Below are 25,237 nucleotides of genomic sequence, written 5' to 3'. Positions count from 1 at the left end.
TGATTCCAGATTTCCCCCTCATCCCTTCACTCTCTCCAGCCTCCTCCTCCTCCTCCTCCTCCTCACTGTCACTGCTGCCCTTCGTTCTCTCCATCGTTCTGGGCCTTCTGGGTCTCAGTGCCTGCCATGTGTGCATTTATCTTGTTAGCTGTTATGTGTTTTTATTCATAGATGTTATGCGTGTTTCATAATGTTGATGAATTTCAATATTTCACCTTTTCTCCCATGTAATAATGTTTTAACACCCTCAACCCCAACATCATGTTTGAGAGACATGTGATCTTTAAAAAATCACCATAATTATGCCATTTTAACCACTTCCAATCTTAAAATCATCATATTTCCTCAAAATCCCTTTAATCTACATGTTTTGTTTTTTTAAAAAAAGGCTAAAAATAAACATTTTCCTCTAACCAGCTTCTGTAAGTAACAAAACATAATAATTCTAAACACTTCGGCAGATGGCTAAAAATCATGTGACTGTGAAAATCTGGGTTTTTTTGACTGTACTAGGCTGGACTGCAGGCAGTGTTTACATGCAGCACATGGGAGACAAGTATGGAAACAAATGAAGAATGTAAATGGTAAAATATCTATACTATGTACATTTTTTGGTAGATCTTTTTATAGATTTATCATACCATAACTGTGTCATATACTACGCATAAGATGTGTTTGAGTTCTTTCTACTTCTAACCATGATTGTGCTGTTTCCAGAGAGATTCAAGACCTTTATTGTAAAGGTACTAGAGCAGGTACGACATGTGCCGCACTCAGCAGCACCAAGCCTTTATATCACAATGAAAAATGAGCCCACAGTGAGTAAAAATTGACACAGGAGGGGTTTACTGGGTTAACACAGGACCGGTTACTTTTATCTCCAAAAATGTAGCACCAAAAGTCCATATTTCATGAAAATTTGATTGTCTGGGCTTGATGAGCAGGATGAATAGAAGTCATTTTGCGTGCAGTTTAAAGGTTGTCAAAATCTGTAATCTGTTAAATTCAAAGAGCCACAACATTTCCTGTTTACCACCCTGTGAATTTTGCAATGCCAGTGGTGTGTAAGAGACGTGGCAGACAGTCTGTTCTGCAAATACGTGGGTAACTGTCACATGGACAGAGGTGGTGGGTGCAGGGAGAGAGTGTGAAAAAAGAAAAACGCAACCTTTTCTTTGTTTTTCTCAGTTAATGGTATACATTTACCTCAGTGGTGGATATTTAAAGCACCCTGGCTGGCACACAGTATCTTAGAAAACAGGCAGGAGCAAACAGCCACAGAGATGACGAGTCTTTGGTGGATCAGCTCCGACTAGATTTCATTTAATTTCAAAATTCGTTGTTCCACTTGCAGCCACACATCTCAGCAACCACTGCAACATTTCAGGCTTCTGTTCCAACAAGCATATTACATAATAACTTCTTCATCAAAAACATTTTTACCACTATATGTGTAAAGCTCGCAGTGAGGCAGTAAAGGCTGAATCCAGACGGCACTTATCTGCTCAGTGTACAATTTAAACAGTATGGCCAATATGAGATTGTACAAATACAGCGCATTTTCATACCGCTGGATAAAAGGCTCAGTCTGACGCCAAGTCTTCATGCTACTGATGTCAGATGCTGCTTGTTTAACTGACCTCGCCTGATCCTGTAACTTAATCTTGTTCGAATCTCCGGCTCGTGATTGAAAACAGACAGAAACGGGAGTGAAACCTGCAGTTCTCAGACAGACACAAAGGCTTTCTCTCTACCTTAACTCCACACCAGTTTTGCCTTTTTTCTTTTTTTTTCTCCACCGATTTGCACAGCTTCAACCAGAAAGAGTGGGCTCAAGCAAAGAACTGGCTCCTGTTGCCGAGCACAAAAGTCAGTACTGTTACATAAGACAGCCATACTGTGTCAAATTGATGCAGAGCAAAAATGGACCATGTTGAACAAATCAGATGGCTATACGTGAAAAGCCACTTTGATGTTTAAATTCTTCGAGAATGAGCGAGGCTGATGGCTCTGTGGATGTGTGCAGTACCTCTGGTGACAAACAAGCCGATTTTTCAACACAGATGAAGCATTCACATTAGGTTATGGCAGCAATTATTGAGTCATGGGACCTTGATTGACCTCAGAGGATAAAACTCTGTATTGTTATGGTTTGGATGTAATCAACAATGGAACTTGAGAGCAAGTCCAAGATGGAAAGAAATACCTAGCCTGTTATTAATCCCTACATATGGCATGATTCATGCTTTTGCCCACAAACCAGGACTGGATATAATTGTAACATGTAGCAGGGTTTCGGAAGGTGAAGTCTTTTTTTTTTTGTTTTTTTAAAAAATCATATTAGTGCCTTAGAGAGTGGCAACTTCAACCCTGAATTTTGAATTTGTGTCACTGTAATACTGCAGATATGTGCTTCAGTGTCAGAGGCACTTTATGCTATTCTAATTTCACTTTTGTTTAAGATCTCATTTTTATCATTAAAGATCAATTGTGAGTATTGAGATAGCAACAGATACTTTGGGAGTGAGACTCCACTGATGTGATGAATGTTCATTAAATGTAAGATAATGAGGACAGGAAACCTCCAATACCTCAAGAAAGAAGACCGTTTTTCTTTTGAAAGACCTCATATGACATCTTCTTTATGAAACCTTTGCTCATCTATGTGAAAAATAGGACCCAGTCTGACTTTAAAGATCAGAATCTTCTGTTCTGTCCTCAGGGTTTGTGATCTATATGAAGGACAGAGATTTAACATGCTGATGTTTGCTTGCCATACGTCAAACTAGAGCTACAGCGGGGGAAAAAACAAAATGAAACGCAAATTTGTTTATGTGAAAAGATGTAAAGTTCCTGATGTATACATTCAGTAACAGTTAAGATTAAAATCTGAAATTTAATGGGTAGTTTAGCTGCATCACTCAGTTAAGGAATACATATTGACCAGTTTCAACTGATTGCAGAAAAAGGCAAAAGTATGTGGAATAATGGAGTAACAATTGGGCTTTTTTAAAGAAAGGAGAACTTAAACTTACCATATTTTTATTAACTCTGCCCAGTTTCAGTTGTAATCAGCCAGTATATTATTAATTCCTGATTAATATAATGGAATTACCAATCAAGGGCTTGATTATAAAATGCTGCCCTAAGTTCCTTAGAAAGTTTCTCTTAACATCCAGACTTACAGCAAAACTTCCTGCGGTGGAAAACTGGTCATTGTATACAGTACAGTTCAGTACCTGTTTTCGATTTTGTACTGAGGGCTTATTAACATCCAACACAAAGGCAGTGAGCTGCTATTACTACATGGTTAGAGGCTAATAGTTCCCCCCTCTGGGCTTCTTGCTTCTCCCTGCTCTCCCTTCTCCCTGCTGCTTTTATTATTCCAATGTCCAACTGCGTGTTAAATATAAAACCTGGCGCTGCTGGACGTTTGCTATTTAGAAACCGCCTCATTTCACAAACACACCTGTTACTGATTGAAGCATCCCCTTAGTGCACATGGAGAATGTAAATTGTTCAAGAAATTTTAAAAATTATAATTTGAGAAAGGTAAATGAGCCCCTGGTTTCAAATGTCACGATCCATACATGAATAAAATCAAAACAAAAAAGAGCCATTTTTAAGCTTAGAGTAGTGAAGTTTGTACTAAAAAAGGAAATCTAAAGGTTTTTTTTTTTAGCAGTGCTGATCAAGTGAGTCAGTTTGTGCTGATCCCAACATTTCGTTCAGCTCAGGCATGTTGTACGTATTTGAAGCAGTCAACTTTTATGGCCTTTTAGTTTTCTTGGTGGCATCTTCAGACCACGTCTGATGCCTCAGGATGTTCATAGACTGCTTATCCTCATGTCACTTTGACTATCAGGTGGTGTCATAAAAATATAATGTGAGCTTTACATGGCAAACACATTTACAGGTGTGTGTCTAGAGTTTCTCCTACAGGGCTTACATTAAATTACACATCTGACTGTGTGTGTTTTCTGTGTTGCAGGTTCTAACATATGCATATTAAAGTTCTCTCAACCCCTTATTTTTATAGTCTTAACCTGTGATTGTATTTCAGGAACTGTTATGAGGAGATATGGTTGATAGTTTGCTTAATAGAAAATATGAACTTTTACCAAAATATCTCAGCAAATCATGTAATGTTTTGAAACATGGATGATTCAAGGTGAGATCAGAAAGTTTTGGGAGAGTGCATCACGATCACACACATTCAATATGTGTGTGCAATAACTGTCACGAGTCAGGAGACCATGTAATGCTGTGCTTTTAACTGCGGATGCTGTTTTGCACACATTATTGTGATCACTTGTTCACATTCTGTGTCCGTCAGCAGCTCAGATCTTCCCTGTGAGATGAGAGGTGGCTCTTCAGCTACCATCAAGAGAAGAAACCGCTGTTATTACAGCAGAAATTTCCAAAATAGTCATAATAGGTCCGGAGAGCACCAGGAGCATGCTGGTTGTTTTCTTCAACATCCATGTGATTGTGCACCAGGAGTTAGTCCCTCCAGGGTTGGACTATGAAAGCAGAGTTCTGCTGTTACATCCTGAGCAGTTTGATGGAGAACATTCAGCGCAAGGGACCTGAACTGTGTTGGTGTGCTGGTTTTTTGGCCACAACAACACTATTGTCACTCCACACCCACCCGACTCTCTAAGTTTGGCTTCCTGTGACTTTTTCCTCTTCCCCACTAGGAATTTTCGATGGAAGGTTTCCATTTTGACACAGCTCAGAATATTCAGCGCTGATCACAGATAGCGCTTGAACTTACACTTAGACGGACTTTATTAATCCGTAGAGGGAAATTCTGTTGTTACAGCAGCTGGGTATTTAACAAAAGGGTAAACAACAAGACAACACAAAATATTAGGGTAGGTATAAAGTGAAGGTAACATAAACTAAAATATGATAAGATAAAATAAGAATATAGAAAATATAATATAGAAAGAAAAAATATATGCAAGAATATACAAGAGTGATACAGAAGCGTGCAAATGAGAGTGTGCTTAGATGTTCAAATGGCATAAGTAGGTGCAGATGAGTATATGATATGATGAATGGCCTGTTTGCATAGCAGAACTTTAAAGGAAGTTTACACACTTTCAGAAGTGCTAGGAGTGCTGTCTTGCTGCACAAGAAGACTACTTATTTAGACAGAAATAGTGACAAAATTTACATCGATATGTTTTTTTATTTTCATAGGCAGAGTCTTGGAGCTCTTTGATTGCATCTTGTATTCAAATTATCATTATAACTTCCCACTTTCAGACACACAAACATGCTACTACACTAATAGATACATTCCGTCTTTCCTTCGTAACATGATAAATACTGCTTAAAACATCTACTTTGAAGCCACATCATTATCATCTTAATCTCTCATTCCCTTTGTGCCATTCTTTTGTTTCACTTTCTACCCATCTGTGCAGCCTTGTAAGGTTTCTTCTTCTATTAATAAAAGCAAATAGGCACACTGAGCTATGTTACCGCGCATATGCAAACACTACATAGTCATACACATGAACGCCTGTACACGCACACGCACGCACACACACACACACGCACGCACACACACACACACACACACACACACACACACTCAGACAGAGACCAACCTCTGCTCAGACATGCAGCAGGGCAGCTAATTAGTAAAGTGGGGTTTGTGTGAAACCACACACACACACACACACACATACACACACACACACACACACACACACACACACACACACACTGCCCAGTGAGAGCTCATAGCGTGCACACTGCAGAGACACCACAGGACGCCAGAACTGCTGGTGCTATTGATCCAAGACAAATGAACAAATGAGAGAGAGAGGGAGAGGAGAGGAAGGAAATGTGTGGAGAGGGGTCATCATGTGCGAGACAGAGTGTTGTCACAGCTCAACTCCCGCCTTCTCTCCCCCCTCAGATCAATACCGTCTTTGTGTTTGTTAGCACAGCATTGTAGCGGCGAGTGGTCAGTCCCTCTAGTGGTGTGAGGCCAACACAGTCGGAGGGAAAAGAGAGGGAGTTTAAAGACGGAAGAGAAAACGAGGGAGAGGGAGATGCGTACAGGGCAAAGAAAGAGGGACAGAAATCCAGGGTTGGATAGAGAGGATGGAAAAGAGAGAAAGAGAGGTGGAAATAAAGACAGAGCGGTAGTGGCGACCCAGTTCCATCACTGCTTGTTTGTGTTTGGGGCGACGCACGGCTAAGAGCATCGTGACACGAGGATCGGAGGAAGGAAGGTTGTGGGAAATAAACACACATTTGTGAGGACGTCACCTTGCTGTACGCACAAATGCTCGCACACGTCATGCCAAGTGTGTCCCAGTGTGCAGCCACTTTAGGGACATGCGCAGGTAGACACGTTCATACTGACTCCAGAGGTGCAAATATGTTAATCATGCAGGGAATTACAATTTAAGGTTCAAGCTTCTAAAATGTGAGAATTTAATGCCTTTTCTTGTATTAGATAAATGAGTTTTATGGTTGGCCAAAGTGCCACATTGTAGGTGATCTCCTTCAACTTATCATTAGCAGTTATTGGTAAAGAAAGTATTAATTAGCTGCAGCCTTGAGTGATTCTGACGGGTTGATTTCTCGTTGTTACTCTCACACTGTTATTAGCTTTGAATCGTAAAGCCTTGAAATTAATTACAGCAGGCTCATTTAGGTATTTTATTTTTGGATTGTCCACTTTCGCTGTGTGTTTTCGAGAAATTTTACATTTTAATTAGAGCCCATAATAACATCAGTGTGGGCTTAGAGAAATATTTTTTCTCCCCCACTACTTCCACTATTCAACATTTTAGAGATTGAAAGGTTAATTGATTCATTGAAAATAATTAAAACAATCATTGGTTGCAATCCTAAAAAAGAAAACCTTTTTACTCACTTAGTGGGATTCTTTTTCCACAAAATCAATTTTCCAATTTTTCCTCACTTTCTGTCTAATTCAACGTGACCTTTGGGTCAGTGTGAGGCTCAAAATCTGTCTGGAAATAGCTTTTAAATGGATCTGCTTCTTTAAAAAAGAAAAAAGAAAAAAAGACTATTTATCAGTGTAACTCAGTAAAACCAAAAATGATGAGCCTTCGGTTTAATCTAATTGAGGCCGAGGTTGATTACATCCAGTCCCTTTAAAGTCTTTCAGGCATGATGCAGTTCCCTGTAGCTCAGGCTGTGATGAATGATGGATCATGATGCTGTAAAGCCCTATTGCACTTAGCTGTGCATTTAGTGTCTACAGCGCTTCTCCCTTGGGCCATCTGTGTTCCTCCTTTGATTAACAGGCAGTAAAAACTCCAAACATGGTGGCTGGCTGGTTGGTGAAATGACAGTTTCATGGTGTTTTCTCCTCGTACATGCTTCTCACGTCCCTTTTGGATATCACGGCTTCAGTGTATCAGATCATTGTTTTATTTCACACTGCATTTTCTCTCTTTATAATGATTGTGTGGAGTTGTTTGCACATGCTGCGCGGATGCCTGACCTTGTTTTCTTGCTGCAGTGATTTGTCACACCTTGTGTTGATATGGTGCAGTGAGCTGGCTCTTTGACAACTACACTATAAACATGAGCGTCTAATGTGGATTGCATGTTTTCGGGCACCTAGGTATAAGCCGCTGCGCCGCCGTTGGGATTTGTTATACACGCTGCACATTCTCATTTGGCCGCCACGAAATCTCATGCAGGAATTAGGGGAGCGAATGAGGAAACGTTTCCTTTAAGTCACCTCAGGGTGTGTGTGTGTGTGGTTCAGTTTTGTCGGCTTTTTCGGGGTGGAGGTGCTGGAAAGGATGCAAGGCTGAGTTACATAGTTTTGGAGTAATAGGGGTCAGGAGCATTGCTGTGGAGCCGGTCATGAGGAGAGCAAATGAAGATGGGTTGTAGAGGATTGGCAGAGTTGGGGAAGGAAAAAAAAAGTTGGGTTCGGGGGGGGAGGATTTTTAAGAGCAGGAGAGAGAGAAGGAGAAACAGAGACAGTGAGAGCTAATGAGCTGGATTTTCTGGAGACTTGGCATTCTGCTCATGGTGCTCGCTCTATCTCTCTCCTCTGTAGAAGAGCTGGCTAGAGCGAGCTTCCTGTCTGAGCCCTGAAGCAGGAGTAAATGAGGGGTGGGTGGGAGGGGGGAGACGGGTGGGGGAGAGAGAGGGGGGGAGGCGGTGGTGGAGGTGGAGGTGGAGGTGGGGGGCTGTTGGAAGCAAGTGAACGGAGGAAGGAGGAGAAGGAGGAGGGTGAGGGGTGGGAGGGACCAGTGTTGAAATTGAATGCCAGGGCGCCATGTTCTCACCGCCAGCGTTTCCATGGTTACAGGGTAATTCTGGCGAGTAAGGAAATTTCATTCACTCTGGTATGAAGAAGAAGAAGAAGAGGGAGAGGGAAAAAAACAGGAGGGAAATATCAACAAAGCAACAGAGGAGGAGAACGGCATACACAACCAACAAAAAAAAAAAAAATCAGGGAGGAGATTTTAAAAAAAAAAAAATGAGACAGAGGAGAAAGAGGAGGAAAGAGGAAACCTCTACTGGGGTTTCTGCCACCCATCCCCCAGGCGATCTGCCTCTGTCTCTCATTCCTTTTTTTTTTTTTCTTGTGTATTTCTGTGATGCTTGGTTTGTTTGCCACCACCCTATAAAGCAAACACAACACCCACCCACAATCCTCCAGTTCTTCCAGCAGCCCTGCAGGTATATGGCAAAGAACAAAGAGAAACACTGTTAACTGGCCGCTGTGTGTGCGTTTGTCAGTGTGTGTCTTCTTTTTGGGAGGAAGGTAATGGGGGTTGGTGCCAGAGTAGTTTTTTTTTTTTTTTTTTTTGGGAAGAGGAGGAGGTGTGGTGGTGGCGGCGGGGGGGGTTAAAGAAATCAGGAGGCGGCAGAATTGTTCACAACATATTTGACACATTTGCAAAGCGGCTGCTGACGTATCAGAGGCACGGGCAGAGTTGATTTCAACACATTTGTCTTTAGACGCTTGCATTTCAAAGGGGCGATGAGCGAAAAACTCTGTGTGCATGTAAAAACCTGAGCACGCAAGCATGTGTGTCGGCCTGCGTGGATACAGGCACGCTCTCGCTCTCCGGCTAACAGGGACTGACAACTGCATGGGGTTTGACTGGACTGTCGCTGCAGCCAATGTGACAGCTGTACGGCCACGCAACCTCTGTGCACACACACACACACACACACACATGCACGGGCATCATCTCGATTCCTAATACGATGTGTAAATTCTCTCATCAGCACATGCAACGTGTTTTGACAGACCCTTCTGTAAACACATGTACTTCACGCTGAACCACGTGTTGTTTATTATAAGCGAGGCGGTGTGTGCAGATGTTTTACTGTCATAGAAAACATGATTACTTATTGAGATAACGGTAATGTAATGTAGTCTAATTACATAAACTTGACAGGTGTGTCTTTTTCTTCTTCTTTCAGTGGCTGAGGAGGGACTTTGGGAGTGTGGGCTGTCCTATGAGTGCAGGACCCTGCTTTTCAAGGCCATACACAACCTGCTGGAAAGGTAAAACTACTGTCATTATAGAAAAACTGCACAGTGAGAGCAGCAATCACAGACATAAAATAGAAAAACATCTTACATATCAGGCATAGTTGCACAAAATATAAGAAATAAAGCTTCTTAATTTGCATTATTAAGCAGTATATAACAATAAGTGTGCATGTCACCAACTAGAACACCTCTTGCGCAGTTACAATATAAAAATAACACAAATTTAAAATAAATATAATCCATTCAAAGGAGGAGCTATAATTTTTGAGGATTACTGCCCATTATTAACACTTAAACACCTATTCTCTTGTCTTATAAACTATTTACTACATGTTTTTATAGCAACATGGTGCTCATAAATACTAAATAAGGGAGTCAGAGTCAGCAGTTTCATTATAATTATTGCATACATGAAACAACACTACCAATGAATGTGATTTCTAAATGAACAAGACTTTTATTCTACCAATCGGCAAACGTGGAAGTTCCACTGACAGACAGCTTTGGTTTTTCTTTCACGAGCCTCACCTTAATGAAATTATAATCTGAGCGCTGAATCACTTGCTCAAGTACCCAAAGCTCTCCTTTCTGAGTCAGAGCCATCTGTTAAATGAAGCAGCACATATTTGCTCTCTATTAAGTTAAGCATCAGTGATCATCATAGGGGGCAGGTTGAATTAACCTTCCTATTACCTTGAAGCTAACTCCTTTTATAGATCACTATTTCAACACTAGAGGGATCACTTCCACTTTCTCTTTCATGTCGCGCTGATAAAGCTGACCTCTGTCACAGGCGGTTAATATTCAAATAACTTTTTTTTAATTATTGTTGTTATTATTCACAATTAACACAGGAATCGCTGACAAATAAAGCATTTATGAGGAGTTCAATTTGTCCTTAATATACATAATAACATCATAAACTGAAACGATAATGAGCAATACTTAATGTCAAAACATCAAGAAGAGGCTCAAAGAAATCAGCTTGTCAGATAATACAGATGTTTTGTTTTGTTAATAAAGGGACACATCTGTTGCTAAATTTATAGATATACTATTGATTTATAACATCCTACAGAATGTTTTTTAGATGGATGGACTTGATTTTATTCTCATTTCTTCATCAATATAAATTATCCTCGTAGTCGCAGTGTGCTCAGAGACAAACATAAAAGAATAAAGTGATTATTGGTTCTTATGTTGACTTGGAGCAGGAAGAAATACGAAATTATATACACAGTGCTAGAAAAATTATCAATATCCTCTAAGCAGTGCTAAATATTTATTCCATTTCAAATCAAAATTGGAATATAAGACGATGTCATGAGCAAACTATCAAGGTTTGACTTCAGGATATGTGTTATGCAGTGCATCTGACCCAAAGACTACACTGTTGTGTAGTGTAGTTTTACAAGTTCATGCTGTTCTAGTATTTCATGTGGCCATGCTCTATCACATTTAAACTGAAGCAGGACTTTAAAAAATACATTGCAAATAAAATCACAATATCTGTCAAAAAATTGTAATTAAATATTTTCCCCAAATCTTCATCTTAGAGGAACAAGAGGCAAAATGGCAAAGTAATACCAAGTAATGGCAACGTGTGTGTGAAATGATACATTAAGGGTTTATTGTGGTTAGGTTGAATAATTAGTCAAAATACTCATTTAAAAATGTAGCAAGGCCAATATCCAAATCACAGGAGCTGTAGTTTTTCTGATAAAGTCAGTGTGTCACCAAATCCATCCATCCATTATCTATACACCGCTTAATCCTCACTAGGGTCGCGGGGGGGGGTGCTGGAGTCTATCCCAGCTGACTCGGGCGAAGGCAGGGGACACCCTAGACAGGTCGCCAGTCTGTCGCAGGGCCACATACAAAGACAAACAAGCACTCACACATTCACACCTATGGGCAATTTAGAATGATCAATTAACCTCAGCATATTTTTGGACTGTGGGAGGAAGCCGGAGTACCCGGAGAAAACCCACGCATGCACAGGGAGAACATGCAAACTCCATGCAGAAAGATCCCGGGAAAGCCGGGACGCGAACCAGGGATCTTCTTGCTGCAAGGCGAAAGTGCTAACCACTACGCCACTGTGCAGCCCGTGTCACCAAATATCATTACAAATGAGGCTTTGTGCTGCTGCAGCGATGCCCCAGTCAACAAATCATATTCTCCAGACATAAGGGAACAGGCTTGTTTGGTTCAGGCCGCTGCCTAAATTACAGTATCATTTTTGTATTTTTTCTTTCAGCAGAAAAGAAGAAAAGAAATGAATGTGAGAGAAGTCGTGACTCATATTGCAATATCTGTGAGAATAATGTGACTTTTTTTTTTCTGCTGAGACAAGGTGGGATGAGAAAGATACACCTCAGTGATATTTTGATGCGCCTGTCATTCGAGAAGACACGCTCACAAATGTACTTCTCTTCAAAGCTGCTTTCATCTGTTAATCGATATCAGCAATTAGTCAGATGGTGTAAAATGTGAGCGGATAGTAGCAAACTCACAGAGAATGTTGTTACTCTCTGTGTCTTTTAATTCTTGTTTTGGGTTGTGCGGCGCAAAGTGTGCTCCCATCAGCGTCATTTCCAGATGTGTGCAGCTGTTTTCATTAAAAAGAGCTTAAAACCACTATAGACTAGGAACAAAGTTGATGACCTGCTGATGAACAGCGAGGCAGCTAAACAGATGGATATTTCCCTTAGGAGCCGGAGGAAACCAAGACAGAGCTAAAAGGACTAGAGAACTCCAAATGTTGCTTTTTGTCTGCTGGATGTGTTAATAGACAACTGTATGCTGATAGCACATTACATGATGATAACATGCCAGCGCTGTGTTTGCAGCATGTCGTGATACCACAAAATGCATTCTTACTGCATGCTTACTCCTGCATGTATTCTGTGTATAGATGTGTATACACATTTTTAAATTTTCCAACTGCACTTGTAGAAAAATTGGATTTTTAAAGCCTCACTTGCGAAGTATTGGCTTTACAATCAAGGCTGAAGTTAGTTATATCCTGTTTGACTTTAATATCAACAAGAGTATTTTCTGAGCCAGTGGTTAGCAGCTGTCAAAGGATCTGGATTTGGAGGCGTTTCAGCATTAGCTTCAGCATTTACCCACAGTGATTGCTCCACAGGTATGGTGCACTGCTCACTCCCTCATAGACATTCTTGTAAGGTCTCCAGTGAAGTGGCCCTGCTAGAGATGCACTGATCAGATATGCCAAATTGGCCGCCTAATAATACTGAGCTTATTGGACGTACTGGCTATCGTCCACGATGTGACCAACCCAATAAAGTTTTTTTATGCTAATATTATTATAAAATGAAGAGACGGCTTGTATGCAATGAGCAGCCAGTGTCCAGATAAGAAAATGCGTTGATAAGAATGCACCAAAGATGGTAGAGCTGTGGACTGGAAGCTTTGGAAAGCTGAGCCAGGCTGAGCGAGGAGGACTCCACGAAATCATTCTGTAATTCCTCGACCCCGGTCAGAGGACTCAGTGGGGAATTCACTGGCACCTGCACACAGAGGCCAGTCAAACTTCTGAGCGAGCTGTGATTTGTATGTGAAAGGAGCCTGAAATGAGGTGGGGAGGTGCACAGATGGCGGGATAGCCAAACAAGGAGCATGATCACTGAAATGAACTTTGAAATGATCACCTTTTGATCTGATGAAAGGAAAGGTTTTTGGAAAGCTATGTGTAGAAGTGCAAGCCACTTTAGGGAAAGCAGATTAGCAGGAGATTAGCTTTACTTTTCCTGTGCACTTGTCGTAAACTCTGTATATCTTCGCCTTACATTCGCGTTATACCTCACATTCAGCCGAGCGACACTCTGCTGCTGCATTTTAACCCTCTGAGCCTTAAGCGGTTTCTTGGCTTCTGTCACATTTTTCCTCACTGTGAGTTCATTTTTCACTGCAATATAAAAGCCTGTACCTCTATGGAAACAACACAGCCAGGGCTAGCAGTAGAAAGACCTCAAAAATGTCTTCTGAGCTGAATGACAAAGTTATAATGCCATAAATTGTTTAAAAAAAAAAAAACAAAAAAAAAAAAAACAAAACAAAAAAACCCATTTTTTTAGATTGTGTATTTTACAAAATTGAGAAAATCTGGAATCAACATGTGCAACATTTTTCCAAGTGCCCACAGGTGTTACCAATATGGGAAAAATGTGACTATTTACATGTTTTTTTTTTCTGTTTTATTTCCACTTGTCTCATATCTGCTCAGTGTAAACACAGCCTGCAGACGAACACACTTCAGTGAATATTCCCTGAATTTTCATCATGTGACCATTGGTTGCAGATGAGTCACTAGTGGTTTCACAGTTGCACTGAGGAGTGCACAATTTCTTTGTTTTTTACTTTCTTACAGAATCTGGTTAGAGCCAACCGTTTATTTTTGGAGAGATATGTAATTGAGACAAGTTGAATATAGTCATTTTGATGAAATATCACAATATTAAGCTCAGATTTGGTAATTTTTCCAGATGGAATCATATGTCACCGATTCAGAGTCAAGGGCTGTGGAAGGTTGAAAATTTGATATTTTCTGTTTTTGCAATTTCAGGCTCTGAATAATTTTAGCAATTTGTTAAAGCTAATATGCCTTTCAGTTGGAGGGTTAATAGCAATAAATAAAACCGTGAAGCTGTCTAGCAGGCAATGAGCCAAAGTTAAAGCAGAATATTTTATTTTCAAGGTCTCGTGTCAATTTTGCTCAAGATTGAAATTGCTGTTTTTTAAAAACAGTATAAATTTTGCCATCTAAATAGAAGATGCATTGAATTGTTTCTTCTCATATAAGCTATTAAATTCATAACAAGGCAATAAATTGGTAATATGGAAGCTGTCATGAACAGTTTGCAGCACGAGCTCCAGCTTGTAAAATCATCAGTGAGATGAATGAAAACCTCTTTGATCCTCACAAGAATACTAATTGCTGTTTGATTCTTTTCAGGAATGCAGAACATTGCTCAGGTGTTGCGTTTAATTGATCATTCGAAGCTGTCGATTGTGTAATGAACGACTTTCCTCCTCTCCTGCTGACTTTTCTTTCTTCTTCTATTCAATGCTGCAGATGTTTGATGGATAAAGGCTTTGTGCGGATCGGGAAATGGTTCTTCAAGCCCCACGAACTGGAAGGAAAGTCTCTGGGCAACAGGTGAGCAGATACACAAACCCGCACACATGCTGCATTCGCAGGCTGTAAAAGGACTTCTTTAGCATGTTTTATGTCCCATTCATGTATGAGAATTGTGTGTCCATGTGTGTGCATGCTCGAGTGTGACACGGCTCAGCAGCGTGAATGGCTTTCATGTGATTCAGCATTTGTTGAGTCTTCTCTCCTTGATGTTCCAGCAGCTGGTCCAGGGTGTGAGACTATTAAAAACCAGAGCAGTGAATGGTGGTGAGAGGTGAGAGCATGACTGAGCTCTCACAGCTCCCCCCCTCTCTCTCTCTCTCTCTGGGCGAGGGGGAGGGTTGTTGTTATGTGTGTGTGTGTGTGTGTGTGTGTGTGTCACGCTGTGTAACTGTGTAGGCAGTGTGGGAGTCAGACAGAGAGACTGAAACTGAGTAAAAAGAGGGGTGGGTGTGATGACAGTTCAACTTGTTGCTTCAGCCATTATAGTTCTCACAGTCTGCCCACTTCAGCTTTTTCCCTGCTGGTGAGGATGCAGCATTCCTTACAAGTCTCACATAGCGGTGCTTGAAAGCTTAAAAGTGGCTTTTACCGAACCACTAAGCTGTCAAAAGGCTCATTTTAAAAATCTCTTATGTATCGCTAAGAAACACAAACACAAAAATCACCCATTTATTTGTATTTACTCTGTGGTTGTTTTAACTGGAAACCTGCAAATTGCATTGTCATTCAAACGCGCTGCAAATTAGGAGACGCACAGGAAGCTCTCGCTCTAGAAAGTTGCTGACAGAAGCGCAGTCTGCTGCGATGTGCTGTAGCAAACTTAGGTTTGGCTGTTCAGAGCAGGTGGAAGTCCCTCAGTGAGGCAAACGCCGTGACACATCTCGAGAGAGAGAGTGTGTGTGTGTCGCTTGTTCTGCATATATCTGGGAAACGCTATCTGGGTGAGGCAACCTGATGTGATTGTGACATCTTTGTACGTTAAATCTAATCTCATGGTAAAATATACTGCATACACGGGCGATGAATAGAATAATAAATACAGATGCAGTGATTTTACAAGGGCGGTCACTGAACTGGGGCAGGCGTCAGCTGATTATTTGATCCGATATTCAGTATCTTTTTGATTATTAGTATCGTAGGGTTTTTTAGGTTCCCAGTAAAATAAATACGTTAAAATGCACTATTTTGGCTATGATACAACTGCCTGTTTCTTTCTGTAGTCACTCTGTGATCTTAAGCAATAGAGCTAGATAGATAGATTGTGCATGTCGTGCTGGTGAAGGAAATTAATTTATTTGATCAGGATAGTGCACATTAATGAATACCTATTTAGACAGCAATAAATGTAAATATGCTGGATTATAGCAATACTAATTTACATGCGCAGTCTCTAGGCAGATAAAAACCTGAAAAAAACATAACAGTGAAACATAGAACAATAGGTCACAATAAAAGGACAATAGATATAAGGTGCCAAAAATGCTGGTATCTCCAAAAAGGTGCAAAAATGAACTGTATTCGCAGTAATCAATCAATCAATCAATCAAAGTTTATTTCTATAGCCTTTTACAACAGCCCAGAGGGTATTCAAAGTGCTTCACAGTGAAAAACAAGAGAATAACTTAAAACAATGCAGTAACTTAAAACAGGACAAACAATCACACTCAATTAACCTCAGCACACTTTTGGAGTAATGTGCAGAATTGCTGTTTCTTTTGTTTGTTTGTTTGTTTGTTTTTACAATAAATGTGACTGATATACATTACCAGTCAAAAGTTTGGACGCACCTTCTCATTCAATGGTTTTATTTAATTAGTTTCTACATTGTAGATTAATACTGAAGACATCAAAACTATAAAGTAATACACGTGGAATTATATTGTAAACAAAAAATTGTTCATCTTCAGTATGAATCTACAATGTGGAAAATAATACAAATAAATAAAGAGCCTTGAATGACTGCTAGTGTACATCATAAGTAACATATGAACACTGACAGATGAATGTTGCAATCTCCTTTAAATAAAATATGTATTACATAAATAAACAAAGACATTTTAGAGAAGTCTTGTGTTGGAGTTTGTGTTGTTTTCATTCCAAATGTACATCAGCTCTAAATATCAGTTATCGGTCTCTTTCAACACTAATAATTGATATCAGTGTTCATCTGCCTGCATTCTCCACCAACATCATCAAAGTAGCAAATGAAGTAATATCTTTTAGCAGAAAGCAGCTCATCTGTCCAACAGAATCTTGAAGAAAACGTAACATAATGAGCACAGGAGCTGTTCTGGCACCTCACATTGGCACATTAAGACACTTTCTGTCGTTTCTATATTTAATTTGTCAACTGCCTGCACAAACAATAACCTCTAATGGGTTGTCCATTAGCTTATGCAAATGTAAGTGTAGACATGGCTATGGAGCGTGTGTCTTACAAACACTTTATATTCTGCACATGCACGCCAAACTTGTCACATTGTACTAGACACACAAGGTGACCCCACTTTTAATTACCATGGATGATTTTTCTTCTCCTTTTTTAAGAGGTTGTGATACCTGCGTTTCCTTGTCTGCTTGTGTTGTGTACATTATCCTGTTTGACATTGAAAAGGCTATCACTTTAATTTGAGGAGACTAGAGGAAAAAACAATCAAATGTCACTAAATATTTCCAACATTAGCAGATGGGAGTGAAGCAGAGATGATTAGAGGCTCATTAAAAATCAGGAGGAAAAACAGGAGAGGCGCAGAGTGAATAGAACTAAAGAAGAATGAGTCTAGAAAAGCAGCAGAGATTAAATAACTTTTGTGTGGGAAGCAGGGAGGTGTGAAGATGCTACGCCTTGAATGCGGATGCATATAAACACATGTTGAGATTTTCTCTTTTGGAAATTATGCCCGGCAGTTGTGCAGTGCTTTACGTGCGTGTCTGTGTGTGTGCGACTTTTTGTACATCATGCAATTCCTCTTTTCGACAGCTCCGTTTGAACATGTTGTCAGCTGGTACGCCCCCTGCTGAGCCAATCTGGAGTTGTTCTTTCTGTGAATTATTGAACATCCTGAAGGGAAAGACAGAGACAGAATGGGAGGGAGAGAGAGAGAGAAAGAAGCCTCACACACACAAACAAACACAAATCTTATATGGATGTCTGTACATTCTGTGCCTGCACTCTACCGCTTTTGCATGCATCATGATTGGAAGTGTAGCGTTGCTGGCTTTCTTTTCTACACATCTCCACTGCCTGATTCCAGCACACATGAATTCCTAAATTGCCCCCCCCCCTCCACCTCCATCCCACCCTCACATGCACACACTCACAACATACACACACGTCACTCTCTGCTTGTTCCCAACAACTGCAGTGTTGCCCCGCAGTGGACAGTGTGAGCCTTAAGAGCCCCCTGCAGATCCCCAGCCATCAGTGTTTTCATGCCCCGAGGGAACATTGCTCAGTTAGGCATACAATGACCTCCTGCCTCAGCTGTAACCGCCTCCTTTGTCTCTCCCGCTCTTCCGCCCCTCGTGCCTTTTTATCCCCAACAGGGGGCGCTTTTGCCCGCTAACAATCCGTGCCATGCCGCCTCACTCGTGCCAACTCCTGCGCCTTGGCACTGCCGCCTTTGTCGGGGCTTATCTGGTGTTTATCTCGTACGTGTCCCCGGGGCACGGCGGGGATTGGTACATCAAGGAGAAGATTCCCAAACCAACCATCTCCCCCCATCACCACCCCTCTGACCCCCCACCACCACCACCCCTCCTCTGCTCATCCCCCCCCCCCAACCCTTCTTTCTCAACCCAACACTCCTGCTCTCTTTGTGTCTGAATGGGGAGGAAAGCACTCTGGGTTGGTAACGCATTGCATCAGACGCTGAGGGGAGCGTGCGAGAGGGAGAGAGAGAGAGAGAGAGGAGAGGCATGGGAGAGGAGGAAGAGGCAGGGTGGAGGAGAGGAGGCTCCGGTGGTGGGGATCAGAGGAGGTGGGGGGTCGTAAATTAATCATTACTATAGACGGCTGAATGGATGTATTAGAGTCTGTCGCTCTCATTAGTTCAGTCAATCCTATGCATGCCAAGTGCAGCACACAGTGTGTTTGTTAATACACCTGCTTTCATTCCACTAATGGCCATATACTCATGCATAAATAATAGTTCATATTTTAAAGTGTAACAGAGCTGTCCTCGCGCACCAAATGGAAACAAGACGCATTGTCTGTTTAAAAAAACACTGCTTTTCTAAAAAACAAAAAAATCTCAGAAATCCTCACCTGACCTCTTCTCTCCTCTCCTCTCCTCTCCTCTCCTCTCCTCTCCTCTCCTCTCCTCTCCTCTCCTCTCCTCTCCTCAGGGACGAATGACATTGAGATATTAGCCATCTCCTAGGCAACAGGCATTTGGTGTTAGGCCACATCACAAGGTCACAGATTCTCCAGAAATAAAACACACACACACACACACACACACACACACACACACACACACACACACACACACACACACACACACACACACACACACACACACACAAAAAGTGAAGAACATTCTTCTTTTTCTCACCTCCCGTTGCGAACTGTGGCTGCATCTCTGATTCTACCTGTACGATACATTTACAGATGTCAAAATAGTTTTTATTTGTACACACAACCTAAATGTCATGATAAATGGATATGTGCAGGAGAGGAAGGAATAAAAAAATGTCTGAAATTCAGCCATATTCAATTATATACATGAGACAAAAAAGAAAAAACAGAAATAACGAGCAAATAGAAAAACTGCCAATTGACCTAATTTTGCTCATACTGGTGTTCTCCTTTCCCCCCTAGTCCTTAAAAACACAACAAATCCCAGTTGCAATAATGTGAATGTGTAATTCTAGCAGATTTAAAAGACATTGAAGACCTGTGAGGCTTACATAAATACAGACTTAAATAGTAAAGAGCAAGTTTATCTTGGAAATAAAAGTTAAAAATGTAAAATTGCCAGTGGATAAAAGGTGTAAGATCTCAGATATGGTATAATTAGGGGCCAGCAGATTTTTTGACAGATTATTAAGGCGACTGACAAGAAAAATACTCTGTTGAGTAGCCAATTGTTAGATGGACACTTGTGGACTGACAGCAAGAATAGATGGATAAGGAGTTGCCGGGTGAATGAATGGTAATGAGGTGGCGTAATATAATGTAAATATGTAGAAAAAAATAATTATAACACACCTTTAGCAATAATTGTGCTTCTCTCTATCCGTAGTTAAAAGGGTTCACCCACTGTATTTCATCAGGCCTTTTTTTTACAATTGCATCCGTGATTACAGTCAGATTTTTTGCACCTTTAAGATAAAAGTTGCATCCTTTCAATCATGCAAAGGCTTGTTAAATATTTGGATTACAGAGCCATTTGCATTTTGTCCTTTGAAGCATGTTCTCCGTGTGTGTTGGGCCTCCCTAGAGACAAAAAAGCTGAGAACGTGATTCACTATCCCCTATTCACAGTCATTCTCTGCTATTTTTCAGGAATACAATAAATCTGATTTCACTTTCAGGAGACTGGTATTTTTGTCTGTGCTCAGGTGTAAGTACGCACGGCTTGTGTCCTTGAGCACGGCACCTTTTCATTGCGAGTCCATATAAGCGGTGTTTGAACATCAACACTGTGATAGCAACACTGGCTAAAGCCACCCACTGGGGGGCAGTGAATAATACATCAAACTTACTGCACCCATCTAATGTTCCTTTTAATAGCGGCGAGTGTACAAGCAGCAGCGGTGTTTGCACACGCCTGCATAAGCTCGGGCATATTGTGTATGTGAGGTGATTCGGCTGGCTTTGTTTGCAGGGACTTAATTCCACAATTCAACAATGTGCCCGTGCAGTGGAAAGACTTGTGGAGCGTGTGTATACATGCTGCTCACGAGAGCTTACAAGAGTGTAAACATCCTCTACATTGGTCCACATGCACCAGAGGAGTGTCTGCACTCTTGTCTTTCCAGGACATGTGATTGTGTGGGAAGGGTTAAGCAGCTAGAAGAGAAAAGATAACTCATAATAATGCTGCTGTGGTGGCACACAGAACATTTAAGGTGCCGATTAAGAAGATTAATCCCCTAGATTTGGGAGAGTTTTAGGAAAATGCTATCGTGCCAGCTTAGTGCATATGACTATAGTTAATGATATCTAAACACATTTATCACATCGTGGGCTTTAGATGCCTCTGAGAGAGGAAACAGAAGCCCTTTGTGTCTTGCACAAGGTTGTTTCACTGTTTATTGCACTCTATCTCCTTTAATCTAATCTTGCTTTATCTTTTTCTCACTTGGTTTGACATGAGAGCAGCCCAACAACTGAGATAACTGTTGTTATTTTGTGTGCATGTGATTGTACACACAGATGCGTGTGTGTCAAGTCCATGATGCATGTCGGACATTAAGCAGCTCCCCTGCTGGCTGGCTGCTGGCTGTTACTAGCATTGTGATGGGGTGAAAAGACACATGTTGTCACATGAACCCAACACAGTTCCTTTTCCCTCTTTGTCAGTCGCTTTCAAGCATGCATGCAGGCCACATACAGCGTGTGCGCTCGCTCGCTCACATGACGTTATAACTGTGGGTCTTTATTCACACGTTGTGTCACCCTATGCATGCACAGCTCACATTTGCACACATATGATACACTCAACTCACGTAAATTCATGCCGTTAACTCTGTCACATAAGCGTAGGCACATACTGAACATATGAAGCCAAATGAAAGTGACGCACACACAGACAGTATGTGGTGTGTCTGTGTGTTCTCCAGCTCTACATTACCTGATTGATTTCACCATAAAATTATGCTCAGTAGCCACCCATTAAAACTCTGATCTCATCGATATGTGTGCAGCAATTGCAGTGCGTGGCACTGAATTATTCACTTCCTCCTCTTTCTCTCACACTCGTTTTGCTCTCACTCCTCATTTTTTATTGTATCTTTCTTTCCGTGTCCTCCTAATTTCCTCTCTGTCCTCCTATTTCCCCTTTTTGTTTCAATCTTACTTGTGCATGTGCTTAATTCTCTCTGTCTCCATCTTCTTGTCTTGCCGTCTTTCCTTCTTCCTCCTCTGCACTCACTTCTTTTCCTCAGCCTCCCTCCAACCCTCTCTCTCTCTCTCTCTCTCTCTCTCTCTTTCTCTCTGTCTCCTCTCTCTATCTCTCTCTTGTACTGTCAGCCCTTAGGCAAGTCTCAGCCATCACTCCTCTTCATTTATTAATACCTGTACTCATACAGCCCAGCACACACAGCTACCTCACATCTCCGTCCACTGTTTTCACACACATACACACATGCCTGCCAACTGCACAAATGCCCCAGAGGATGCAAAGAGCCCAGTGTGTCCACACACTCACACCCGCTTACTGTGCAGGAAAATGCCCTTTGTAAAAGGACAGGGAGCATCAATCTCCCAGCTGCGTCAGCCTGCAGTTTGATGCTCTTTCTGTAGGTCTGCTTTCCCCTGACTTACATGTGACTGCACTTGATCACAGTAAGGGAAGGTAATGAATAACAGTTTATCAATTAATTGTTAATATTTTCACAGAATAAAAATATAGTTATAGATAAAGCAGAAGATGGAGCACAATAATGTCAGATAATTTATGTAGTGACCTGAGGAGGGGGTTACTTGGAGTACAGGCCGTTTCATGTTGCCAAGCAGAGAGCATTGAGGTGTTTAAGCCACCAAGACAAAGACTTCCGTGGCAGTTAATGGCTACCTGTGAGAGCTCACATATTTGTCTCACAGTTTACAGTGTTCCTGCAGCCTAGTGGCATTTGCTGTCAATATTAACAGCAAATGCTGTTTTCAAAAGGGGTCACATCTGCATATGGAATACTGTTCAGTTATTATCAATTATTGATTAATAATGCTACCAACTATCAGTTCAGGGAATTGCTTTAAATTTGCGTACCAGATCACACTTACACTACCTCTTTTGTTACAATTGCTGCACATTAGGCGTTGGTTTGACTAATTGCTTTGTAAGTTAATAAATTCTTTACTCAACTAAACACTGCCCCTCCCCAAGATTATAAATGACCTCCTTTTCATCAGCAGCCTTTGCTTTGTAATTGTATTTACATATCAGGTGGACGTGATTGACAGTACCAACAGGAACAATTTATTATCAACTCACTATAATTTCAGCTGAAACATCAAAAGTATCCAGCCCTTAAATCTGCTGGATCACAGTCTGAGCGTAAGAAAAGAGACAAAGAGAGTGGAAATGATTTACAACAGTGATTCTTTGCTATTTGACCCAGGCTGTTCAGGGAGTTTTTGTACACACATCAGTCCTGATCAGCATATCTCATATATACATACAGTAACGGAAATATCAACAGAATGACTAACATGAAAGAGAAATAAACTGGAATTGGTTTTGCATCATGCAGTGCTATAAACATTATAAAATGTAGAAAATCAATCAGTCAACAAATTTGTCTATCAGCCACTGAAAAAAAAGACAATAAAAATGTACTTGCTTACTGAAGTCCCGTGTATGCACATGACTTTATTTAGAATGAACCACATTCAGCAGATTATTAAAGCATGCAGCAGGGATGCTAAAGATCCTTAAATGCTAATTGTGGCTGTTTGTGTACATGTGCATGGCAGTTAGCTCCACTGGTACTCTTGACTTGCAGCTGTTATCCTGAGCTCCCCCATGCAGCTATATATAGCTCATCATATGGTGGAATGATGCACTGAGGACAAGGTTAGAGGGCAGTGACATTGAAAGCATTTTGACTCATGTGTTGTAGAGATGTGAGTTGCAGGGATGATGGACTAGTGCTGTGTGTGTTTGTGTTTTGTGTGTGTGTGTGAGAGAGAGAGAGGAACAGTGCCTGTAGGTGTGAAGGCGACACTTGCTCGTGTGCCAGTTTGTCGAAGCCTTGTGCATGCATATGTATGCACTTTAGCTCTGCTGTTCCTCCTGTGATTGTGCAGACCTGTGTTCGAACCACCTGCTGTTATGAGGGTATGTTTTTCTCTGGGAGCATCAGGAATGTTTATGAAGCAGAAAAAATTGGCCTCCTCCTCTCTTTGGATGCGTTTAGCGCCATCTGGGGGCCGTTGTGTTAAAGCCACATTATCTGGCTCCCTGAAGACTGTGTTCACTTTTGTCCATGAGTGGCTATGGAGCTGGCCATTTTATTGAATTTGATGATCCATTACGCCTCAAATGGAGGTCCAGCTCCCTCAGGGCAAAGGAGATATTGCATAGGCAGCAGGGTAATCACAAGGAGATTACAGTACCTGCTGACTTTATTGTCAGTCTGATATATATAAACCAAAGTATTAAGGAGGTTTATAGATTAAAAATATACATCAGTGAAGCTGTCTAGGTGGCTAATGATGTCCAGCCCACCCACTGCTATATAGATTGCAATAAGGCCCCAACAATTACTCCTCTGTGATTAAAAAACAGAACAATCCGTGATGGACTATACCCAGGCTGTGTAATAAAGAGGCTGCTGCATATGTAAACATGAAGTCATTACAATCAATCATAAGCAAATGAGGATTTATACCTGCAATAAGGAGCATATGTGGGAACTGATGAAGATGATCAATGAAGGTAGAGCTCAGCAAGGCTTTTACAAAGATACATTCTGATTGCATTCTCCAAATTGCTGTTTGGTGAAAAGCTCTCATCATCTGTCATGCTGCGGCCTGCAAGTCAGACATATTCATGTTTTGCATTTGTTTTTTAATAGATCTGATTCACGGGTTTATTTAATCTGAAGTTTAGCATCATTAAATGCAATTATAACTCAGTTTAAATCTAAATGAATTAAGTTGTGTAGGTGAATTTATACGTAATTGAAATAGACAGAGAGAGCAGCATCTGTTTTACTATGCAAACTCGTATTGCCAGTCAGACAGCGATCAGCTCACAGTACACAGACCAAATGCATACACCGAGACATTTCTGCACTGTTGATATCTGGCTGGGGCTTCATGATCTAAATGTTTGCTGTCTTCTGTCCCCAGTGAACACCTATCATGTTCCTTCTCCTTCTTCCTCCACGGGGAGAGCAATGTGTGCACGAGCGTGGAGATCGCCCAGCACCAGCCTGCGTACCACATCACAGAACACCACATCCGCCTCGCACAGACCTCCATCACACCGGTGCAAGGTAATACCGCAAACCCATTGTTTTTTTTCTAGTGCTTTTGTGCACAGAACAAAACAAAAATCACGTACTGTATGCTTCCTATGATGTCAGTGAAGTGCAACTTGAATGAAGCACTGCTGATTATTACACAGTAGAAGCAAATCCCTTGAATGACTATGTTGAAGCTCTTACTAGAATATGGACATGATTTTGGCATTGAATTATCAAATCAGCAGAGGTGGAGGAAGTATTTTGCCCTGTAGTAAACTCTTACACTTTCACTTCCTAGAAGCTACTTTACAGAGAAATTAAAGTTACTAGTCTGTCTTTAGATAAACTATAGTTGCCATATTTTACAAAAATGAAGAAATATGTGGCTTGATAATGTATTTGTA

The 25,237-nt window shown here is 41.1% G+C and overlaps 1 protein-coding gene across 4 annotated transcripts in view; it reads left to right on the top strand.

Moving 5' to 3' along the window:
• The window catches only part of LOC111575345 (mediator complex subunit 13L), a 90,320-nt gene that overhangs the window by 44,797 nt on the left and 20,286 nt on the right, over nt 1–25,237 (top strand). For all 4 annotated transcript variants that reach the window (XM_055019339.1, XM_023280396.3, XM_023280394.3 and 1 more), the window contains exons 3-5: nt 9,454–9,538; nt 14,628–14,711; nt 24,718–24,863. In XM_055019339.1, the coding sequence (XP_054875314.1) occupies nt 9,454–9,538; nt 14,628–14,711; nt 24,718–24,863 (315 nt within the window). The remainder of the gene's footprint in view (nt 1–9,453; nt 9,539–14,627; nt 14,712–24,717; nt 24,864–25,237) is intronic.

Source organism: Amphiprion ocellaris, chromosome 17 (genome assembly GCF_022539595.1).
Source record: "Amphiprion ocellaris isolate individual 3 ecotype Okinawa chromosome 17, ASM2253959v1, whole genome shotgun sequence".
NCBI classification, from domain to species: domain Eukaryota; kingdom Metazoa; phylum Chordata; class Actinopteri; family Pomacentridae; genus Amphiprion; species Amphiprion ocellaris.
This window is presented reverse-complemented; position numbering and strand designations above follow the sequence as displayed.